Genomic DNA, 23,211 nt, shown 5'->3' with positions numbered 1-23,211 from the left:
TAAAAGAGAATGACTATTATAGGGACACTGACCATTGTCATTCACACTTCCCTAGACACAGAGGAGGTGTCAAGGACTGCATAATAAAAGACACTATGCCCTAGTTCAGGAAAGGTTGTAAGGATAAGGCTAACAATTACAGACCAGTCCGTTTAACCTCAGTATGAAACTTCTGGAAACAATTATTGGGACAGAATTAGTGGTCACATGGAAAAAGAATTGTTTTTTTAGGAAGACTCAGACTAGGGAAAGGAGAAATTGTGTTTGGCTAACCTGTTGGAGTTTTTTGAAGGGGTAACAGCAAGGCTGATGAGGGAAATGCTGTTGGTGTGGTGTTTTAGAATTTTGAAAAAGGATACAGTAACACATACTTGTGAAAAATGTTATACACCTCATGGAACAAGATGGACAGTAGCAAAGTAGATATAATATTGGCTGAGTAATTGGAAATAAGATAATTCAGAAATGAGAGAACAAGAATCCAGAGAAAGTATATTCCTGTCAGGGTGCAAGGGAAGGCTGGCGGGTATAGGGAATGCTGGATTACTAAAGAAATTGAAAGTTTGGTTAAGAAAGGGAAGGAAGCTTTTGTCAGGTATAGACAGGATAAGTCACGTGAATCCTTAGAAGAGTATAAACGAAGTAGGAGTATACTTAAGACGGAAATCAGGAGGGCATAAAGGGGACATGAGATAGCTTTGGCAAATAGAATTAAGGAGAATCCAAAGGGTTTTTACAAATATATTAAGGACAAAAGGGTAACTAGGGAGAGAATAGGGCCCCACAAAGATCAGCAAGGCGGCCTTTGTGTGGAGCCACGGAAAATGTGGGAGTGACTAAATGAATATTTTGCATCAGTATTTACTGTGGAAAAGGATATGGAAGATCTAGACTGTAGGGAAATAGATGGTGACATCTTGCAAAATGTCCAGATTACAGAGGAGGAAGTGCTGGATGTCTTGAAATGGTTAAAGGTGGATAAATCCCCAGGACCTGATCAGGTGTACCCGAGAATTCTGTGGGAGCTAGAGAAGTGATTGCTGGGCCTCTTGCTGAGATATTTGTATCATCGATAGTCACAGGTGAGGTGCCGGAAGACTGGAGGTTGGCAAATGTGGTGCCACTGTTTAAGAAGGTCGGTAAAGATAAACCAGGGAACTATAAGCTGGTGAGCCTGACCTCAGTGGTGGGCAAGTTGTTGGAGGGAATCCTGAGGGACAGGATGTACATGTATTTGGAAAGGCAAGGACTGATTAGGGATAGTCAACGTGGCTTTGTGCGTGGGAAATCATGTCTCACAAACTTGATTGAGTTTTTTGAAGAAGTAACAAATAAGATTGATGAGGGCAGAGCAGTAGATGTGATCTATATGGACTTCAATAAGGCGTTCGACAAGGTTCCCCATGGGAGACTGATTAGCAAGGTTAGATCTTATGGAATACAGGGATAACTAACCATTTGGATACAGAACTGGCTCAAAGGTAGAAGACAGAGTGTGGTAATGGAGGGTTGTTTTTCAGACTGGAGGCCTGTGACCAGTGGAATGCCGCAAGGATTGGTGCTGGGTCCTCTGCTTTTTGTCATTTACATAAATGATTTGGATGTGAGCATAAGAGATACTTTTAATAAGTTTGCAGATGACAGCAAAATTGGAGGTGTAGAGGACAGCGAAGAGGGTTACCTCAGATTACAACAGGATCTGGACCAGATGGGCCAATGGACTGAGAAGTGGCAGATGGAGTTTAATTCAGATAAATGCGAGGTGCTGCACTTTGGGAAAGCAAATCTTAGCAGGACTTATACACTTAATGGTAAGGTCCGAGGGAGTGTTGCTGAACAAAGAGACCTTGGAGTGCAGGTTCATAGCTCCTTGAAAGTGGAGTAGCAGGTAGATAGGATAGTGAAGAAGGCATTTGGTATGCTTTCCTTTATTGCTCAGAGAATTGAGTATAGGAGTTGGGAGGTCATGTTGCGGCTGTACAGGACATTGGTTAGGCCACTGTTGGAATATTGCATGCAATTCTGGAGTCCTTCCTATCGGAAGGATGTTGTGAAACTTGAAAGGGTTCAGAAAAGATTTACAAGGATGTTGTCAGGGTTGGAGGATTTGAGCTACAGGGAGAGGCTGAACAGGCTGGGACTGTTTTCCTTGGAGCATCGGAGGCTGAGGGGTGACCTTATAGAGGTTTACAAAATTATGAGGGGCATGGATAGGACAAATAGACAAAGTCTTTTCCCTGGGGTCGGGGAGTCCAGAACTAGAGGGCATAGGTTTATGGTGAGAGGGGAAAGATATAAAAGAGACCTAAGGGGCAACCTTTTCATGCAGAGGGTGGTACATTTGTGGAATGAGCTGCCAGAGGAACAATTGGAGGCTGGTACAATTGCAACATTTAAGAGGCATCTGGATGAGTATATGAATAGGAAGGGTTTGGAGGGATATGGGCCGGGTGCTGGCAGGTGGGATTAGATTGGGTTGGGATATCTGGTCGGCATGGACGAGTTGGACTGAAGGGTCTTTTTCCATGCTGTACATCTCTATGACTCTATGACAGGCAGAGAGAGCAGTTATTAAAGCATATTGTATCCTGAGCTTTATTAATAGGGCACCAAAGACAAGAACAAGGAGGATATGCTGAACTTATACTAGTTAGACTTCAACTGGAATATTATGTTCGGTTCTGAATGCTACACTACAAGAAGGACACAAATGTTTTTGAGAGACTGCAAAGGGATTATGAGAATAGTTCTTAGGATGAGAACCCTCAGTAGGAGGATAAAGAGAAAATGCTGGAAAATCTCAGCAGGTCTGGCAGCATCTGTAAGGAGAGAAAAAGAGCTGACGTTTCGGGTCTAACTGACCCTTTGTCAAAGCTGGGCTCAGTATAAGGATAGATTGGAAAGCATAGGGAGTGTTCTCCTTGGAGAGAAGAAGGCTAAGAGGACATCTGTTGGAGCTTTTCAAAATCGTGACAGGTCTGGATAAAGTACATGGTGAATAAAAAAAAAATTCCCAATCCTGTTTATAAGACGAGTGAGGATGACAGCACAAAGATTTAAAATGGTTTGCAAATATCGTGTGAGAAAAATGTTTTCACACAACAAGTGATCAGATTTGGAAAACTGCTTGGAGTGAGGTTCAATTAAGGCATTCAAGAGGGCATTTGGATGATTATTTGAATAGCAACACTGTGAAAGGGTATGGGGAAAAGGCAGGACAATGGCACGAAATCATAATTCTTCCAGATGAACCAATGCAGACATCAGCCGGTGTCTGGTACCAGTGAGCTGAACTGTCATCTTCTGTCCAGTAGTGATTCTGTGTAATATCTCTGTATTATATTTAATATTTTAAGTGTTAATTTTCTTTCCTGCACTAGTTTCTGCAAATGATGCTATGTAACTGATTTATGCCAAAGCTCCTATTTTAAAAGGGCTTCTGCAGAATCTGTACCCCTACGCCTGTGGGTTTCACCCAGTGAATTTGCCATTTTCTGGTTGCTACAACCTAGTTAGCTCTATAAACAGCTGTTTGTGAATTGCAGACTTAATCCTACATCTGATCGTACTGCTCAAAACTGCTGGTAAAGCCCAAAATGACCTATATAATTGATACTGACATTGGCCATTGCATGCAATGGTTTGTCACTTGCAAACAATTCCTGCCTGACTGTATTGGCTCAGTGGAATATGCTGAGAAGAAATGTTACTTATTGATTTACTGTTTATTTGGATATCCCTTTTTGCTTTCACAGGTGAAAGGAGAAAATTTATACAACCAAATTCACTCAAGGATCCGAAATTGGACCAATTAATGACGGTTAAAAACTTCACCTTCCTTCCATTTTTATTGTGACCACTCACAATATAGATTGAGATGAACGTGTAGACCTTTATCTGTCTGGGGAAAAAGTCAGATTTCTATTGATTTTACTTCTAAATCCTGAACACTTTGGGATTGAGTGACACTTAATAGCCCACTTGCCCTTTTGAAATCTCAGTGGTCCATCACATGTCTGAACACTGAAGTCAGGACCAGCTTCAGGATAATGGTCTCCAGGTTCATTTTTAAAAGAACTTTACATGGCATTTGTAACTTTAAAAACAAAATGTTAAATTGTTTGAAAAAGTCCCACATGAGAAGTTAATGTGTAAAATCAAAGCACACAGAGTTGATAAAATGCCAGCATAGATAGAGAATTTGTTAGCAGACAGGGAATAAAGTAGGAATAAATGTGTCTTTTTCAGAGTAGAAGGCAGGATATGTGAGGTACTTGGGCCCTAGTTCTTCATGACGTACATTAGTGTTTTGGGTAAGGTAATCAAATATCCACTTTGCCAAAAACAGGGAGTGAGAGTGCTCAGGAGGATGTAAAGAGGCTTCAGAGTGATTTAATTAAGTAGAATGAGTGAACAAATGCATGGCAGATGCTATAAAATATTGATAAGTGTGAAGCTGTCCACTTCAGTCAGAAAAGATGAATGGCAGAGTACTATTTAAATGGTATAGATTGGGAAACGTTGATGCATAAAGGAACCTGGTTATTCTTGTCGCCAAAAGCGAGCATGCATGTGTTGCAAGCAGTTAGGAAGGTAAATGGTATATTGGTCTTCATTGCACAGAAAAGCTTTGATTGCAGGAACAAGGAAGTCTTATTTCAGCTGTAGAGAGCCTTGATGAGACCACACCTGGGGCATTGCATGCAGGTTTGGTCTCATTTCAGAGAAAAGTCTATACTTGCCATAAAGGCAGTGCAAACGGATGTTCATCAGACTGAATCTGGGGTTGGCAGGTTTGTACTGTGAAGAGAGATCGACTAGGCCTGCGTTGACTGGATGTCAGTAGAATAAGAGGGGATCTCATTGAAACATGTAAAATTCTGACCGGGACAGACAGACTGGATCAAGGATGATGTCGCACTTGATCAGAGGGTCCAGAACGAGGGGTCAGGCTCTCAGGATACGATGCACCCTATTTTGACTAAGATGAGGAGAAAGTTCTTCCCTCAAAGGGTAGTGAAATTTCATAAATCTCCATCATATAAAGCTAGGTCATGGAATATATTCAAAGAATAAATAGATTTCTACATGTTATTGATGTCAAAGTATATGGGGAGAATGGGGGGTGGGGTATGGCATTGAGAAACAGGATCAGCCCTGATCATGTTGAATGGTGGAGTGAGATCGATGGGCTAAATGGCCTACTCCTGCTACTATTTTCTATGTTTCTATTTCATTCTGGTTTCTGTAACCCCTGTCCTCCACGTGCACCGATGCACTCTATTTCAAATCACCCCATTCCACTGCCTCTAACCCTCACTTTTCTAGTTCATTCCTTTGACCTTTCCCCTGAAAGCCTCTCCATTTCACCTCCTGACCCATACCCCTGGTAGTCCCCTTCTCTCCTGAAATCTAATTTTCAGCTTCAGCTTCTACATCTCTCTTCTCAGTCTGACATTCGAGGGTTTGGGCAGAGTAGATGGAGTGAAACTGTTCCCATTGGCAGAATGGTCGAAAACCACAGGACACTGATTTCAGGTGAAATTAAGTTTTTTAAAACTCAAGGAGTAAGGGACAACATTTTACACGGCGAGTGAAATGCACAGCCTGAGAATTTTGTTGACATTGATTCAGTCATGGCTTTCAAAAGAGCATTTGATAATTACCTGTAAAGGAAAGGATTGCAAGTCTCCATGGGAAAAAAAGCAGGCATCAGGAAAGTTGCTCTTGCAAAGAACTGGTGCATATCTGAAAAGCTGAATTGCTTCTCTCTGGTTGTATGGTCAATTATGCTATGACTCCCTGGTTTGAAGTCTTTTTGTGTTTATACATATTTGTTATTCTTCAACCATCTGGTTGAGATTAACTTGTGGATTGCTACTGTGTAACAGATTTTGGCTCCAAGTTATAAGGAGAATACAGAGCAAGAAAGCTGGGATGCTATCTGGCATGAGGAATTAGAAATGTGAAAATATTTTGAGTATTTTGTATGGACAGATAGCATAGTGTTTACTTTGGAATCTCACCCTTTAAAGCAGCTAATTAACATAGAGAAAGCTTTTTTATGATAAATGCTAAATTTATAATGGAAAATTTGACAATAGGGAATAATATTTGCAGATGAAAACTTCATGCAAATGTCAGCTTTTTATTAGCTTTTTTATTACGCCACTAGATATTGTGCCATTTAATTTAAAAAGCAGTTTGGAATTTATTTGCTTATGAACTGCTGAACCAGCTCTTATTGCCTCTTCTCAGTTTCTCATTGACTGGATCAATGTTACATTGAAGCAGGATCATATTGTTGTCCAGTCACTGGAGGAAGACCTATTTGATGGATTAGTACTACACCATCTGCTAGGTAAGCCTATCAAGACCCAGTGTGCTTCAGTTCTGTTGCTCTGTATGGTATTTTGTTTGTTTCCTTGCCACAAACATTGTCTGGTGTAAAGGAAATGCATGTGATCAAATTGGAAACTGACTTTAGACAATATTTTGGATTACTTCCTGAATCCATGTGTTTTTAAACAGGGAAGGGTGCATTTCTTGACCAAGTCCTGGGAACTGATAGTGCAAACAATTGAGATGAAAGTAAGGTAACAATTGAGAAGTCTTGATTATAATGTTGTGGTCAATGCAAGGATGCCAAAGGTTCAAAGTTAAAGGTGTTGGGCTCTGTGGAACAGTCCTCTTTAAATGTGCATAAGTGAAGTATAGCTAAGGACAAATTGAAGAAGAGAGTGTTAAGAAAAGTCCCAGGCTCCATATCAAAGTAGACTATAATTAACCCAGAACTGATGAGCACTTCCCAATCTTCAAATTTGTTTGATAATAGCAATTGAGTTGTGATTCACCTGAACTTAATGGCTTAGGATTGTAGCTGTAAACATTAGAAATGAGAAAGTATGAGAATAAGCATCAGTTTTAATAATGCAAGGTAGATGCTTCTTGTAGTTGTAGAAAGACAGAGCAAAGCTCATCAGCCTATATGTATCTACACAGCCGAGAGATCAGTTTCAATCAGAAAGTTTTTATTTTCCCTGTATCTCTCCATTAGCACATTTAGGAAACATCAAGCTGGATGTGGAGGAAATTGCTGTGTCTGCCAATGCACAGAAACAGAAACTACGTGTCATATTGGATACTGTAAACCAATTTCTACAAATTACAGATGATCATAATCTAAACTGGAGTACTGAATGTAAGTATTCAGCAGAATGCAGATGAGCTTTAATTACAGTTTACATGCCCTCTGTTTCATAAAATATACTATAATGTAGATCACTGAATGTCAGATGGTAAACTATTTACCTCAATCCATTCAAAACCAGAAATTGTTGGAGAAGCTCAGTAGGTCTGGCAGCATCTGTGGAGAGACAGCAGAGTTAACATTTCAGGTCGATTGACCCTACCTCAGAACAGCTTTTGCAACTATTTCTATTTTTTTTGCTTCTGATTTACGGCATCTGCAGTTTTTCTTTGGTTTTTACCTCAATCTATTGACTGGTTCTTGGCTCAGTGCAGGAAAAACATTATGAAGCTGGAAAGGAGCATGCATTGAGTCAGACTGTTGAGGGCGAGAGGTCTGATGGCTGCTGGGTGGTGAATGACTGATGAGGGATTGCAATGAGGAATAAAAACCAGGCAGAAGAAAGGATGAGGGCTGGAGGCATAAGAAGTTGCAAGATAGTTAATGAAGGGAGTGACTCAAACAGCATCCAATAAATCAGCAGAAGGATTAGAGGATAAAATGAGAGTGAGGATGTATTTTGTGACCATTAATCAAAAGTCAGAAGGGCATCTGACTTCGCTGCCTGTAAGTGTTAGGGATGTAGGGAGTGGGTTGGAGGGTGAGTCTTGTGGTTTGTAAGATTCTAAAAGTTCTTTGCATCTGCAGATTTCAGTATTTTGTGATTATATCCCACACATGTAATTCAACAACTTTTTCTGTGTTTATCCCTCCTCTGTATGACCTTTTTCACTTGTATTTCTTACTACTGGAAACTGCACATGGGGTGTTAAAGCAAGTCACTGAAGTTCAGGATTAGTCATGGCTCGTTACTTTGTGCAAGATGGTGGCAATTGATGACACAGTTGGGTATGCAAATGAGGTAACTTCAAAAGCACTGTTGCTAAAAAGCACTTTGTGACTTAGTGCTGTGTGTAGGTGTTCCATTCAGTTTTCTCACTGTTCAAGTGCAGATGGTCAGGCAGCAAGATGTTGCCATTCTCTGCTTTGTTGAGATTGAACTACAATGAGAAACTCTTCACTCAGAGTGTCCAGCTTAGATGAATTAAATTTTATTAATTCTAATTAAGTCTTAAGCCAGAGCTATTTTATTTTGGTGCTAGTCAGCAATGAGGCAATGTCTATTTAAGACTCAGACATATCATAGCATTACAAAATGTGTTTTAATATCTTTATTTATCGAAAAATAAGGAAGTGTGTTATAATTTCATATATCAAAGTGGAAGACAAGTACTTGTCTGCAGCACGACAAATTTAATAAATCTGTTGGACCGATAATTATACTTTAATAGAACCCTTTGACCTGCTCATGGCATTCCAATATGTTGTTTCCATAAATAATTATAAAAATGGGACTGACAGTAATTTCCAATCAGTTAAAATCACACTGATGAGTGAGTCATGATTGGGGCCCATGTTAAAGGTGAGAAGAATCAAGGTAATATTTATTGTAGCTCGCATAGTCCCAGCCCTTCAGAAGCACAGAATACTGATTTGGAAATCCTGTCCACTTGTTCTGTGTAACTCAAGTCAAAACTATTGTTTAGTCTATTGTCAGCCGTTGTTTCCTTTCCCTTTCAGTAATCCATAAAAAGGATTTGGTCTCCACATTGCATCTCTTGGTCGCCATTGTGAAACACTTCAAACCTGACATTGACCTTCCGCAAAATGTGTGTGTGGAAACACTCGTACTTGAGGTAACTATGGAAACCAAAGAAGGAGATGGTTACTTATTCAATATTCTTATTGAATTCTTTGAATTCTTTGAGAAGGTGACTAAGGAGTGGACGAGGGTAAAACGGTAGATGTGGTGTATATGGATTTTAGTAAGGCATTTGATAAGGTTCCCCATGGTAGGCTACTGCAAAAATTATGGAGGTATGGCATTGAGGGTGAGTTGGAGGTTTGGATTAGGAATTGGCTGGCTGGAAAAATACAGAGGGTAGTAGTTTTTGGTAAAGGTTCATCTTGGAGTGCAGTTACTAGCGGTGTTCCGCAAGGATCTGTTTTGGGACCATTGCTGTTTGTCATTTTTATAAATGACCTGGAGGAGGGGCTAGAAGGTAGGGTGAGCAAGTTTGGGGATGATACGAAAGTCAGTGGAGTTGTTGACAGTGAGGAAGGATGTGGCAAGTTACAGCGGGATATAGATAAGCTGCAGAGCTGGGCAGAAAGGTGGCAAATGGAGTTCAGTGTGGGTAAGTGTGAGGTGATTCACTTTGGTATGAGTAACAAAAAGATGGGATACTGGGCTAATGGTCGGATACTTGGTAGTGTGGATGAGCAGAGGGATCTTGGTGTCCATGTACACAGATCTCTGAAAGTTGCCACCCAGGTAAATAGTGCGGTGAAGAAGGCATATGGTGTACTGACTTTTATTGGTAGAGGAAATGAGTTCCGGAGTCCTGAGGTCATGTTGCAGTTGTATAAAACTCTGGTGCGGCCTCATCTGGAGTATTGTGTGCAGTTTTGGTCGCCATACTATAGGAAGGATGTGGAGGCACTGGAACGGGTGCAGAGGAGGTTTACCAGGATGTTGCCTGGTATGGTAGGAAGATCGTATGAGGAAAGGCTGAGGCACTTGGGGCTGTTTTCATTGGAGAAAAGAAGGTTTAGGGGTGACTTGATAGAGGTGTAAAAGATGATTAGGGGTTTAGATAGGGTTGACCATGAGAACCTTTTTCCACATATGGAGTCAGCTATTACGAGGGGGCATAGCTTTAAATTAAGGGGTGGTAGGTATAGGACAGATGTTAGGGGTAGATTCTTTACTCAGCGAGTCGTGAGTTCATGGAATGCCTTGCCAGTACCAGTGGTGGACCCTCCCTCTTTATGGGCATTTAAACATGCATTGGATAGACATATGGAGGATAGTGGTCTAGTGTAGGTTAGGTGGGCTTGGATCGGCGCAACATCGAGCCAAAGGGCCTTTACTGTGCTGTATTTTTCTATGTTCTATGTTCTATGTTCTATGACATGATTTCAAGTTTATTTTAACAATAATTCTTTTGCAATGTTGGTACAGCAAAGGATCTGTTCAGCCTGATGGTAGGTCTTGAGTAAAATCAATACATGTTTCCACACAATGAGTGATGTATACTAACCCAATCTTAGTCCTGGTATCTAGGTGCATTTGTATAGTATATGGCGTCAAATCACTTCCTCTTCCTGATATCTTTAATTTTAAAAAGTTGGCTCGTAACATAGTCATAATCCTTTTCTAGTAACTTAGTCAACTGAGATTACCCAGAGGCGAAATGTATGGGAGAATCATCGTCTGTCTTAATCCTCATGTTCTTTGTTTCTTTTCTCTCCTGATGACGAAGGAGAGTATAGTGTGCCATTGCTCCCCCAAGTTGACTTTGATTTGAAGATAATCATTTTGAGGACTATCTGTGGATCCCAGAACTGTAGCCCTTTTGGTCTGGGGCTGAGGAATTAATTTTTACCTGGTCTTTTCCAAGCATTAAAAATGTAATGCACATTTCATTGATTCATTGAAAACCATGAGAAGTATGGAATACAAAATGACTGAGCACTAAAACACATGCCTGCTACAAAACCAAATGCAATTTTACCTACCTTCAAACCAGTCACCTGATGGGAGGTTTGCAAACTATCTCTTTGTCTTCCAATATTAAGAAATAAAGCAGGAAAATTCCTTGATCTCACTTAAAAATTAAAATTTCCCAGCAGTTCAATAACCATCAGGTTCCACGTAGCAATTAGTCATTGAAAGAAAAGGAGCTTGATAATTGATCATTCATCCAGGTAATTAAAGAGATAGGGAAAGAAAATAGAGAACAATATTTTCAAATACAACAGGGCAGCAAACTGAGAAAGTACAAATAGATAAATCTGTGGTAAAGGACAAATTTAAGACAGCTGTTAAAAGATTGAGTGAATGATTAGTAACAAGCACAGGTTGCCAGAAAGGATGGTTGTAGGCATACTTAATAAGCAGCTACATGTTTTATTAGGAAAGCAGTAGTATAGGGTGACAGGGCCCTTATCAGAGCTCATCATGTGACCTCCATCTGTTCTTTACAGCACAGCTACTTTCGTGACTTCTATTTGTCACAGGAAAATTGAGCAGCATTGTCTAATAGCACAGGTGAATTTTCTTTGAACCTGTGTAATAAAATCAAAATTCAACTTTGTCATCATAAACAGATGACGAATGTAATTGTAAACAGATGGAAACACTGTTCAAATCCCACGTATTAAATCAGAAGTTAATTTAATAAATTGCCATAAACCAGAGGTCCTATTGATTGTATACAAAATCGTTGCTGTCCAACATTGTTTTTCAGGCTCTGCCCGCTCAGTTGTTAAATATTTGGTAAAGCATGATTGTGTCTGTTGGTTCAATATTTGCTTTACAAACGGCTATAGATCTGTGGCATTTGAAGCCATTTACTCTTTATAATCTTGTGCTACCAGTTTTTTCAATCTTTCAGAATATTATAATCAATATGCTGGGAGTACATTTGCTAATGCTACTCGGGAGGGTTTAAACAAATTCAGAGGAGGATGGGAACCTAAATTGTAGTTCCAGTGTCCGGGAGATTGAGAGCAGTGAAGTCAGAAATATGGTTTCAATATCGCAAGGGTTCACTGGCAAGCAGGAATGTGATTTGAAGTGTGTCTACTTCAACGCCAGGAGTATCCGGAATAAGGTGGGTGATTTGGTACCTGGGACTTCGATGTTGTGGCCATTTCGGAGACATGGATAGAGCAGGGGCAGGAATGGTTGTTGAAGATTCTGGGATTTAGATTGTTAGATTAAATTACATTTCAGTGTGGAAACAGGCCCTTCGGTCCAACAAGTCCACACCGACCCGCCGAAGCGCAACCCACCCATACCCCTACATTTACCCCTTACCTAACACTACGGGCAATTTAGCATGGCCAATTCATCTGACCTGCACATCTTTGGACTGTGGGAGGAAACCGGAGCACCCGGAGGAAACCCACGCAGACACGGGGAGAATGTGCAAACTCCACACAGTCAGTCGCCTGAGGCAGGAATTGGATCCGGGTCTCAGGCGCTGTGAGGCAGCAGTGCTAACCACTGTGCCACCGTGCTGCCCACTGCACTGTGCCGCCCAGTAAGATGTTTCAGTAAGAACAGAGAAGATAGTAAAAGAGGGTGAGGTGTGGCATTGTTAGTCAAGTACAGTATTATGGTGGCAGAAAGGACATTTGAAGACTCGTCTATTGAGGTAATATGGGCTGAGGTTAGAAACAGGAAAGGGGAAGTCACTCTGTTGGGAATTTTCTCTGGCCTCTGAGAGTTCCAGAGATGTAGAGGAAAGGATAGGCGAAGATTATTCTGCATAGGAGCGAGAGTAACAGGGGAACTTTAACTTTCCAAATGTTGACTGGAAATAATATAGTTTGAGCCCTTTATTGGGTCAGTTTTTGTCCAATGTGTGCAGGATGGTTTCCTGACACAGTATATAGACAAGCCAATCAGAGGCGAAACCACATTGGATTTGCTACTGGGTAATGAACCTGGCCAGGTGTTAGATTTGGAGGTAGGTGAACACTTTGGTGATAGTGACCACAATTTGATTATGTCTACTTCAGCAATGGAAAGAGATTGGTATATACCACAGGCAGGAGTTATTGCTGGGAGAAAGGCAATCACGATCTGATTAGACAAGATTTAGGATGCATAGGATGGGGAAGGAAACTGCAGGGGATGGGCACAATTGAAATGTGGAACTTATTCAAAGACAATTACTGCATGTCCTTGATAAATATGTACCCGTCAGGCAGGGAAGAAGTGGTCCAGTGAGGGAGCCCTGGTTTACTAAAGAAGTTGAATCTCTTGTCGAGAGGAAGTAGATGGCTTATGTTAGGATGAGACGTGAAGAATCAAAGCACTCGAGACTTACAAGTTAGCCATGGATGAGGGTAAAGCGGTTGATGTGGTGTATATGGATTTCAGTAAAGTGTCTGATAGGGTTCCCCACGATCAGTGTTTGCACAAAATAGCGAGGCAAAGGATTGAGGGTAATTTAGTGGTTTGGATCAGAAGTTGGCTAGCTGAAAGAAGACAGGGGGTGATAGTTAATAGGAAATGTTCAACCTGGAGTTCAGTTACTAGTGTTGTACAGCAAGGACCTGTTTTGGGGCCACTGCTGTTTGTCATTTTTATAAACTATCTGGACGAGGATGTAGTGGAATGGGTTAGTAAATTTGTGGATGACACTAAGGTTGGTGGAGTTGTGTATAGTGCTGAAGGATGTTGCAGGTTTCAGAGGGTCATAGATAAGCTGCAGTGCTGGGCTGAGAGGTGGCAAATGGAGTTTAATGTGGAAAAGTGTGATTCACTTTGGAAGGAATGCAGAGTACTGGGCTAATGGTAAGATTCTTGGTGTCCATGTACATAGATCTCTGAAAGTTGCCACCCAGATTGATAGGGTTGTTGAGAAGGCATAAGGTGTGTTAGCTTTTATTGGTAGATGGATTGAGTTTCAGAGCCACGAGGTCATGTTGCAGCTGTACAAAATTCTGGTGCAGCCACACTTGGCATATTGCGTACAGTTCTGGTCACCGCATTATAGGAAGGATGTGGAGACTTTGGAAAAGGTTCAGAGGAGATTTACTAGGATGTTGCCTGGTATGAAGGGAAGGTCTTACAAGGAAAGGCTGTTTTTGTTAGAGAGAAAAAGGTTGAGAGGTGACTTAATTGAAACAGACAAGGTAATCAGAGGGTTAGATGGGGTGGACAGTGACAGCCTTTTTCCTTAGATGGTGATGGCTAGCACGAGGGGACATAGCTTTAAATTGAGGGGTGATAGATATAGGACAAATGTCAGAAGTAGTTTTTTCACTCAGAGTAGTAAGGGCGTGGAACAGAATGCCTGAAGCAGTAGTAGACTCGCCAACCTTAAGGGCATTTAAATGGTGGTCATTGGACAAGCATATGGATGAAAATGGAATAGTGTAGGATAGATAGGCTTCAGCTTGGTTCCACAGGTCGGCACAACATCGAGGGCCGAAGGGCCTGTACTGCGCTGTAATGTTCTATGTCTATAATAAAACCTTCATTGACATCAATGCAAAACAGATACAAAAGAATTTGCTGAACAGGAAATGACCAGCAGCACTTCTGGCTGAAGTCCACCTTCTCTGCTTCTAAAGAAGTGTAAATTAAGCACAAGTAAGCAAAGCTATTATTACTATGGCATATTGTTGACAGACAAAACTGACTGACTAACTCACCACAGCCTGAACCAAGGCAAAGAAACTTACTTCCCTTTTGTCCATTTACATTTACCAGTCTGTCAAATAGAATTGCTGTGAAAGTCTTACTATAAGGTTATCCTTTTAAGGGACTTTTGCTCTCCGGAAACTGGTTTGCTTTATCTTGCCAAACAGCAACTTCTGCTTATTCTCAAGAATAGTGCAGTGCGCTAAATAAAACACTACTGTATAGTGTGATCACAGCTTTTGACTTCTGCAAAAAACAACACTGGCAAAAGAACACTTGTCCTGTTCGAACAGTCATCAAAATAAGTTTAAAAAAGTAATGTTTATTCTTAAAAGAAAAGAGCAGTTACATATACTGGAGACTTCAATGGTTTGAATCCAACTGTGGGCATTGCTTAGGGAGAAAAAAATACTTGAAATAAAGCATTTAATTTATGATATTTTAAGTATCTCTTGTTTGAACAGTATTTAATCATTACAGTTCTGGCTTTGCGTGGTAGAAATCAAACATGAGGCTGAGAGTTCATTTGGAGATGGAGAAATAGTGGACCTAGTCAAAACTCCTATCCTGCAAACCAGAAATTTCTGCATATTGAATTGAACTGAATTTATTGTCACATGTACCGAGGCAAGTGAAATACTTTGTCTTGCAAGCAATGCAGGAAGATCACAAAGTTAAGTAGCATAGATAAGTAAATAATAGGTAAACAGCAGCAAAAACAAAAACACAGGTACAGGCGAATGTTAAGTGTTTGTGAGTTCATTTATTATTCTAAAAACAGTAGGGTAGAAACTGTTTTGAAAACTGCTGGTGCATGTGTTCAGGCTTCTGTACCTTCTCCCTGATGATAGAGGTTGTAGAAAAACATTGCCAGAGTGGGATGGATCTTGGAGAATGCTGGTGGCCTTTCCTTGACAGCGGGCCTGGTAGATGGATTCAAGAGATTGGAAATTGGCCTTTGTGATTGTCCGGGCCAAGTTCACCACTCTCTGTAACCATCTTCGATCTTGAATTGTACAGTTGCCATACCAGGTACTGATACATCCAGTCAGAATGCTCTCAATGGTGCACCAATAAAAGTTGGCATGGGTATTCACCATCATGCCAAATTTTCTCAGCTGCCTGAGAAAGAAGAGACGTTGTTGGGCCTTTTTAATCAGTGTGTCCACGTCAAGAGTCCAAGAAAGCTTGTTGTGGGTGACCACTCACAGGAGCTTGACACTCTCCACTCTCCACTCTCCACTGTGCTGTTAAGGTGTAGGGGGGAATGAGTAACATCCCGCTGAAAGTCAATAATGAGTTCCTTGGTTTTGCCAACATTGAGAGCTATGTTGTTTCACGTAGCTATTCTTAGTGTCAAGATGTTTTAGGAAAGAGTGAAGGGCAAGTGACATGGATCTGTTGGTCTGATAGGCAAATTGAAGAGTGTCAAGAGTAGTGGGGAGGCTGCAGTTGATTAATGCCATGACCGGCCTTTCAAAGCACTTCATGATCACTGAAGTTAGGGCCATTGGGCGGTAGTCATTGAGACAGGCTGCATGAGCCTTCTTAGGCACAGGGATGATGTTGGCCCTCTTGAAATAGGCAGGGACAGTGGCCTGCTGTAGGGAGAGGTTGAAGATGTCTGAAAAGACCTCTGCCAGTTGATCTGCGCATGCTCTGAGGGCACGGCCTTGTACTCCGTCTGGTCCCATCGCTTTCCTTGGATTCACACGAAGAAAACTGATCTGACCTCTGATGCAGTGACTGTTGGGATAGGTTCGTCAGGACTTGTCGGAATAGGTGTTACCTCTCCACCAAAATACTGCTCAAAGCATAGAAGGCGTTGAGACGATCTGGGAGGGATATGTCATCATTTGCTTTCTTGCTGTGTCTCTTTTTAGAACCTGTGATGTCATTCAGTCAGTGCCATAGTTGCCGGGTGTCTGTCTGGGTCTCTGGTTTGGATTGGTATTGGTCCTTGGCTGTCTTAATGGCTCTGCGAAGGTCATACTTACCTTGAATTATCGTGACCCCAGTGTAAAATAGACTTTATGTTGTAATGTCGAGTTTGAAGCAAGTTCTTTTCAACATTCTAAGATAAATATTTAATTTAGTGGAGTGTTTTAATTTGTATTCATCAAAAAGAGGCATGTTGCTTTGAGGGAATATTTATCACTTTATAAGCTGGTGTCAGCTCAGGATTGGGTTTTGAAATCATGTGCAATATGAGGCTTCCACTTCCCCAATCCATTAATGCTCTTCACCCTTACTACATCAGCCTGATATTTCCATTTTCCAACCTTACTACATGACTGAGCAAATCATCCAAGAATGTGAGAGGAGACTTTCACGATAGGCTGGATTTTATCTGTGTTCCACTCGTGAATGAACTGTATGCTAATGTTTGTGGAAGATTCAGGAGAAGCAGTCCCTCTAAAAATTAATTTGCACCAGACTGTTAAATATTGATTCAAATGCTTTGGGATACATGGGCTGGAAAAGAGCTTCCAGCTCTATAGTTCAGCTTGTCTGTTCCAGTCACTGGAGCCCTACAAAGATTGTTGAGAAATTAATATTTCAAAGAATTCCGTAGCAGTACTTAATCAGTCAGAATTATGTTACTTTTTCTATGGAGGGAAACCTCTTACGTTTACATATCCCAAATGAAAACTTAATTATTGTCTTTTGCTAGATTGACAAAACAGGAATAAAGACGGTAAATCAGTTGGAATATTTCACAGGCAAAAGGTAGGATCTGTTCAATTTTATATCACTAGGTGTCATTCAAACTCTTGAGTATACCTTGAAAGTTTCAAATGTTAACTTGCATATGGTTATGAGATGTGGTGGGACTCAGATATGAATAACAGACGGTACCTCAGAACTTTAACACACTTTCTCTCGCTACAAATGCTGTCTGATTTGCTGAGTATATGCAATCCCTCCTTTTTATTATTTTTGTATTAGTTCTTAGCCTTATTTTCGTATGCCTGTTAGATTGAGTTAAATAGTTTCTTCCAAATGAATCATTGCTTGTAAACATCACGTGTGGATGTGACTTATCTGAGCTTTCATTAGAGTTTGTGAATTGATTTGAATTTTACAATGAGCTAGATGGCTTAGTGGATCATCAGGCTACTTTTTCACCAGGGACCTGGTTGTGAATCTGGATTAAATGGTGGACTGAAAGGCTTCTCAATTCATTGGTGTCAGTGATGTTCAAGACTAACAGAGCAATTTGGGCAGTCTCAGCTCATCTGCTTGTGCACATTGTTCCACAACTAAAACAAAGACCTGTGCTTAATTTAATTTGGTTTGGACAATGTTGCTCTTGGTGTGGAAAATGTAGAAGTGTTCCAATAGATGATTGAGTTCTGAACTTGGGGCTGAGCCTGAATGAACAATTAAAGGTTATTGAGGTAAATGGGAATATGAAAAACCGACGGATCAGCCATGATTTTATTGAATTGCAGAACAGACTGAAGGATTTACTGACTCCTGCTCCCAATTCTTGTGTTTGTTTATGAACTTGGGACTGAGCCTAAGTGGCTAGGGCTTTGCTCTGATTTGAAACTTGTTTCACCTGAACTGAAGTCACAGAGATGGGGTGGCACGGTGGCTCAGTCGTTAGCGCTGCTGCCTCCCAACGCCAGGGAACGGGTTCAATTCCACCCTCAGATGACTGCGTGGAGTCTGCAAATTCTCCCCATGTCTGCGTGGGTTTCCTCAGGGTGCTCCAGTTTCCTCCCACAGTCCAAAGATGTGCAGGTTTGGTGAATTGACCATGTTAAATTGCCCATAGTGTCAGGGATGTGCAGGCTATGTGGGTTAGCCATGGGAAATGTATAGTTACAGGGATAGGGTAGGGGGCTGGCTCTGGATAGGATGCTCTTCAGATGGTCAATGTGGACTTAATGGACCAAATGGCCTGCTTCCACACTATAGGGATTCTATAATCCTACTCTACGTACACCCTGGAAACAGATCCTTCAGTCCAACCAGTCCATACCAACCAGATGTTAAGCTAGCCAGCACTTAGCTGATATCCTTCTCAGCAACAGCATTTAAAAGGACTGCAACCTGTTTAACAACAAAATGGTGTTTTCAAATATGTCATTTTCAAATGCTCCATTTTGTTAAAAGCTTCTGGACTCATCTGTATTTTTGTTGACACTCCTTGGTTTTGAGACAGTCACATTGTTATGCCACATATCCTCATCATAATTCCAAGCAAGAAGCCTCCATATCAACTGATTTGGACTCAGGATGTAAATAAGTTTCTGTTTACGTATGAAGAAGGAATAAAGTGAATTGGTTTTGCACATTTTTAAATAGTTATTTCATTTTTCTTTGGAATAGTGATGATACAGAACAAGACCAAAATCCAGGTAAGATATTTCCTGAGATAACTATCCACATAAACATGGTATATGGCTGAAATCTAATGAAGCCTTCAAACTATAGAATAAATTTCACAGAACTCAAGGACATATGTTGGCTCATGATTTGATTCCATAGAGTCTATAATAGGTTTCCCTGCTTTGGTATTTGTGTCATTGTAGATCTGTCTCCTTTGGTTCTCTTCATCAATGATCCTTACTTTTGAATGAAATCTGTGAACTGGATCTTTAAATCAGAAAGAATTAATACTTATGTATCGGATTCTGTTTCCAACATCCCTGTTTTCAACCTGGCTGTTATTTTGCAGTAAACCAGAGAACTTTAAATCAGTCAGGAGAAAGTGAGGACTGCAGACGCTGTAGATCAGAGCTGAAAAATGTGTTGCTGGAAAAGCGCAGCAGGTCAGGCAGCATCAGAGGAGCAGGAGAATCGACGTTTCAGGCATAAGCCCTTCTTCAGGAATCTTTAAATCAGTGTTAACCATTTCCACCAGCAAATTCCTTGGTATTGACAGATTGCTGGGTGTGTTTCTAAAAAAAACCAAACAGGACTAAACTTTGACCTGCAACAACAACACAATTTTCCTGGCTTTCAGTGGATCCCAGATTGAACAAACATGGTGATAGTGGTGATGTATGTATGAAATGTTCCCATAGAGTGATATCAGTATTACAATGTACACTGCTGGAAAAGAGGTAAATCTAGGCTAGTCCTTTTTGTTATACTAAGAACAAAGAAGATTCACTGCATTGAATGTTCACTCTTGAAAGTTCAATGTTCATATAAACTATTTAATATTGTTAGACTTAAAAAATTGTAACTTTTCATAATAGTCTTGTGACTTTCTACTTCAAATGTATGTTTTACCAATTAACATTTTGTAGCGGTTCAGCCGGAAATGTATTTTACTGCTTGAATAGTTTAACAGTATTTAGAGTCAGCAAAAATTAGTTTGCCTTGTCCTGACTAAATTCTGTTCGTCACTTCTTTTTAAGAAAGTGCTGATTTCTCCTCGTGATCATCTTCTTTGTACTTGTAATGTGAATGTGTGTGTAGTCATCATTAGCATCAAATCTGTCTTCCCTTAGTTAGTACACTCTATAACACATTTATGTGAAATATCAGATAGGTTTGGAATTATTTTAGTTTTAGCTAGCTGTGTGCCTGTCTCCCTTTTTATCCTCTCCACCAACACCCGTCAACCTCCCTCCCCCCCCCCCCCCCCCCCCCCCCCCCCCCCACCCAAACCCACCCCATGTCAATTTTTGGTATTTGCATTTCAAATAGACTTGAACGACTTTTTCAAGGTTAAAAGATCTTAGTTTAAAGCAATAAGATTGATGGCTTACTGTTTGGTCTATAACATGTCTGAATGAGCTATATGGAAAATTGAATCTAAGTGTTTTCAAATTAAAATCTCAAGAATGTTTTTCTCATGATAAGAACTACATGCTGCACATTAAGATTATTCTGATTTTCTTTTGGGTTTTTAGAAGCTGATGGCATTAATGACCTCTTTAAACTTGGGTCCGACAAAGTGAAAATAGTACAGCAGGTATTATATTGTACAGCAGGTATTATATTGCTAGTTGAATTACATTTTTAGATTACTTACATTTCTTGCATTTCTTGCTATGTTGTTCTCCGTTATTTTTTTCCCAACTGCCCTTTCTTTTCAGTGTTTTTTAATAAGCTTAGCGGCACTATGTAAATGTATATTGTTGTTGAGGTAGAGTTCGAGAGATACTAGCACCCTTCCAGTAACTCACCCACGTTCTCCTTATTTATAAATAATTTCAGGTAATGAACACTGACAGATTATTTAATCATCATTCTCTCCCTCATTCCTGCCCTTGACAATTGCACCTAATGGTATAAGAGAGGGGTAATATTTCTCACAGGTGAGCTCAATTTACTCTTTGGAGTAGCTTATCCTGCAATGCCCTCGCCTTCACTGAACTGTTGCAAGTGGCTCCAAGTAGTTGTTAACATGAAGCAGCAGTCACATCCTGATAAATTGTTTTGATTAGTGGTCCAGACCAGGTTGGGATAGCCATTTGGTCACCTAAGCTCAGTGGATTAGCGATTTGTCTTTCTAGCAGACTGGGCTGTCTAATGTAATGTCCAACAGTCTTGAAGATTGTTTAGTACCATGTTGTGCAACACCCAGAACTCAACAATATGCAAGCCGCACAAAAAGAGATAGTTGAAGGTCAGTCAGCACAGCTCCAGGACATCTCTGCAGGAGTTCCTCTAGGTAGTGTCGTTGGTTCAACCATCTTCAGCTGCTTCGTCAATGACCATTCGTCCATCATAAAGTCAGAAGTGGGGATATTTGCTGTTGATTGCACAATACTCAGCAGCATTCACAGCTCCTCAAATACAATGACCATTTCCAAATGCAGCAAGACCTGGGTAGTTTTTCCTTGGGCTGACAAGTGGCAAGTAACATTTACACCACAAAAGTACCAGTAGCAACCATCTCCAATAAGAGAGAATATCATGGCATCACTGAATCACCAATATCAACACCCTGAGGGGTACTGTTGACCAGAAACTGTACTGGGCTGGCCTCATAAATCCTGTTGCCACAGGAGCAGGTCAGAGGCTAGAAATCTTGTAACAATTAGCTCACTACCTGACTCCCCAAAGCCTGCTTATCATCTACAAGATACAAGTCAGGAATGTGATGGAATAGTGGCCATTTGCCTGGATGGGTGCAGCTCCAACAGCACTCGAGAAGCTTGACACCATCCTGGACAAAGCAGCCCACGTGATTGACACCACATCCACAAGCATCCACTCCCTCCACCATTGATGCTCACTGGCAGCAAAAATTCACCAAGGCACCTTAGATAGCTCCTTCCAAACCTATGACCATTTCCATCTGGAAGGACAAGGGCAGCAGGTACATGGGAATTCCATCAGCTGCAAGTTCCCCTCCAAGCCACTCACCCACATCCTGAATTGCAAATATATAGTCTTTCCTTCACTGAGTCAAAATTGCAGAATTCCCTCCCTAATAATATTGTAACTAAACTAAACAGACTGCAGCACTTCAAGAAGGCAACTCACTATCACTTTCTTTAGGGCAGTTAGGGGCAGGTAATAAATGCTGGTCCAGCCAGCCACGACCATGTCCAATGAATGAACAAAAGAAAACGCCCAGGACACACAGTGCATTCTTAAGCCATTTGGATTCAGCTGCTGACTGAGATGGGTCAGAACAAGTGACTGAGGCTGAAAATGTATAAGTCTCTCACAATAATCCAACACAGACACAGATCATATTCATCATCTTTCTATCATCCGTCTTCTGTCATCTGATGTCACAATTCCTGTACAGTCACGTGAGCTGGAGCTTTGAAGCTGCCCAATAGCCACTCAGGTGACGGGGCTGCTTCCCAATGAGAGTGGAACTCCGCAGCTTCCTGAGCAATTTAGCAGCCCTTTCAGGATCCCACTGATCGCATTTCTAATATAAGAAAGAGATAGAAAAGGTGCTCCGGGCGTTATTTGATTCACCTCTCTGACTAGCAGACTGTAGCTGGAGTCAAGACAGTCATAAGCCAATCTTGAAAAAGAGAGTAACAATGACACCATGGTCACCACTGACACATGGAATGTGTGCATCCTCATGAACAACATCACAGCTGACAGGTTTGAGGGGAGAACTGTTCTTGGCAGTTGAAAGCTGGCTCAGTACAGAGTCCAGATCATCACCCTCAGTGAGATTCATCCATCTCAGGAGGGTGAGCAGAAAGAAATCACTGTGGGTGACACATTCCTTTGGAGTGACTGTGGAAAAGAAGAATGACTAAGTTAGTGTAGTCACTGTCAATGGGCATCTGGTCAGTACAGGGGCCATTGGAAACAAGGGGAGCTGGCAGTTGACTATTGGTCACCTCTTGCTGCAGATGTGTGCTAAGCATGAGCTCTGAGTCCCCATTACAGTCCTTTGCATCTTTGATAGAGATAATGTTTTGGGTGCAGCACCGTTCTGTAACATTGGCCACCTTAACATTAAAAACTAAAAATTAAGGCCTGTTCCCCAGCCACCTCTAAGGTTTGAATGTCCTGAGGGGTGTCACAGCACAACATGCAAATTAACATAAACCTGTTGTCTGATGCATTTGACAACTTGAGTCTTAGAAGCAGTATGAAGAGAACTGAAGTAATATACTAACCTGCTCCAGGAAAGTACTATCTTGAATCCAGGTTTTCACTTTCTGACCAGTGCCAGTTCATTTTCTCAAGCTGTTATTAATTGATTGTAGAATGTAAATGCCAAAATTGCCAAATGTGATGCAAGTTTATCTACAAAATGGAAAGTCTATAAAGCAATTGCCCTTCC

At 40.9% G+C, this 23,211-nt stretch overlaps 1 protein-coding gene across 3 annotated transcripts in view; it reads left to right on the top strand.

The window, feature by feature from the left end:
* parvg (parvin, gamma) overlaps positions 1–23,211 on the top strand; it is a 39,394-nt gene that overhangs the window by 5,549 nt on the left and 10,634 nt on the right. For 2 of the 3 annotated variants that reach the window (XM_072552371.1, XM_072552372.1), the window contains exons 4-10: positions 3,756–3,820; positions 6,259–6,361; positions 7,058–7,201; positions 8,831–8,946; positions 17,149–17,204; positions 18,816–18,844; positions 20,351–20,412. In XM_072552371.1, coding sequence (XP_072408472.1) covers positions 3,756–3,820; positions 6,259–6,361; positions 7,058–7,201; positions 8,831–8,946; positions 17,149–17,204; positions 18,816–18,844; positions 20,351–20,412 — 575 coding nt within the window. The remainder of the gene's footprint in view (positions 1–3,755; positions 3,821–6,258; positions 6,362–7,057; positions 7,202–8,830; positions 8,947–17,148; positions 17,205–18,815; positions 18,845–20,350; positions 20,413–23,211) is intronic. The other variant, XM_072552373.1, reaches the window with a different exon arrangement.

The sequence above is a fragment of the Chiloscyllium punctatum genome, chromosome 32 (genome assembly GCF_047496795.1).
Source record: "Chiloscyllium punctatum isolate Juve2018m chromosome 32, sChiPun1.3, whole genome shotgun sequence".
NCBI lineage: Eukaryota > Metazoa > Chordata > Chondrichthyes > Orectolobiformes > Hemiscylliidae > Chiloscyllium > Chiloscyllium punctatum.
The sequence above is the reverse complement of the archived record's forward strand: the minus strand, read 5'-3'. Positions and strand labels throughout refer to the sequence as shown.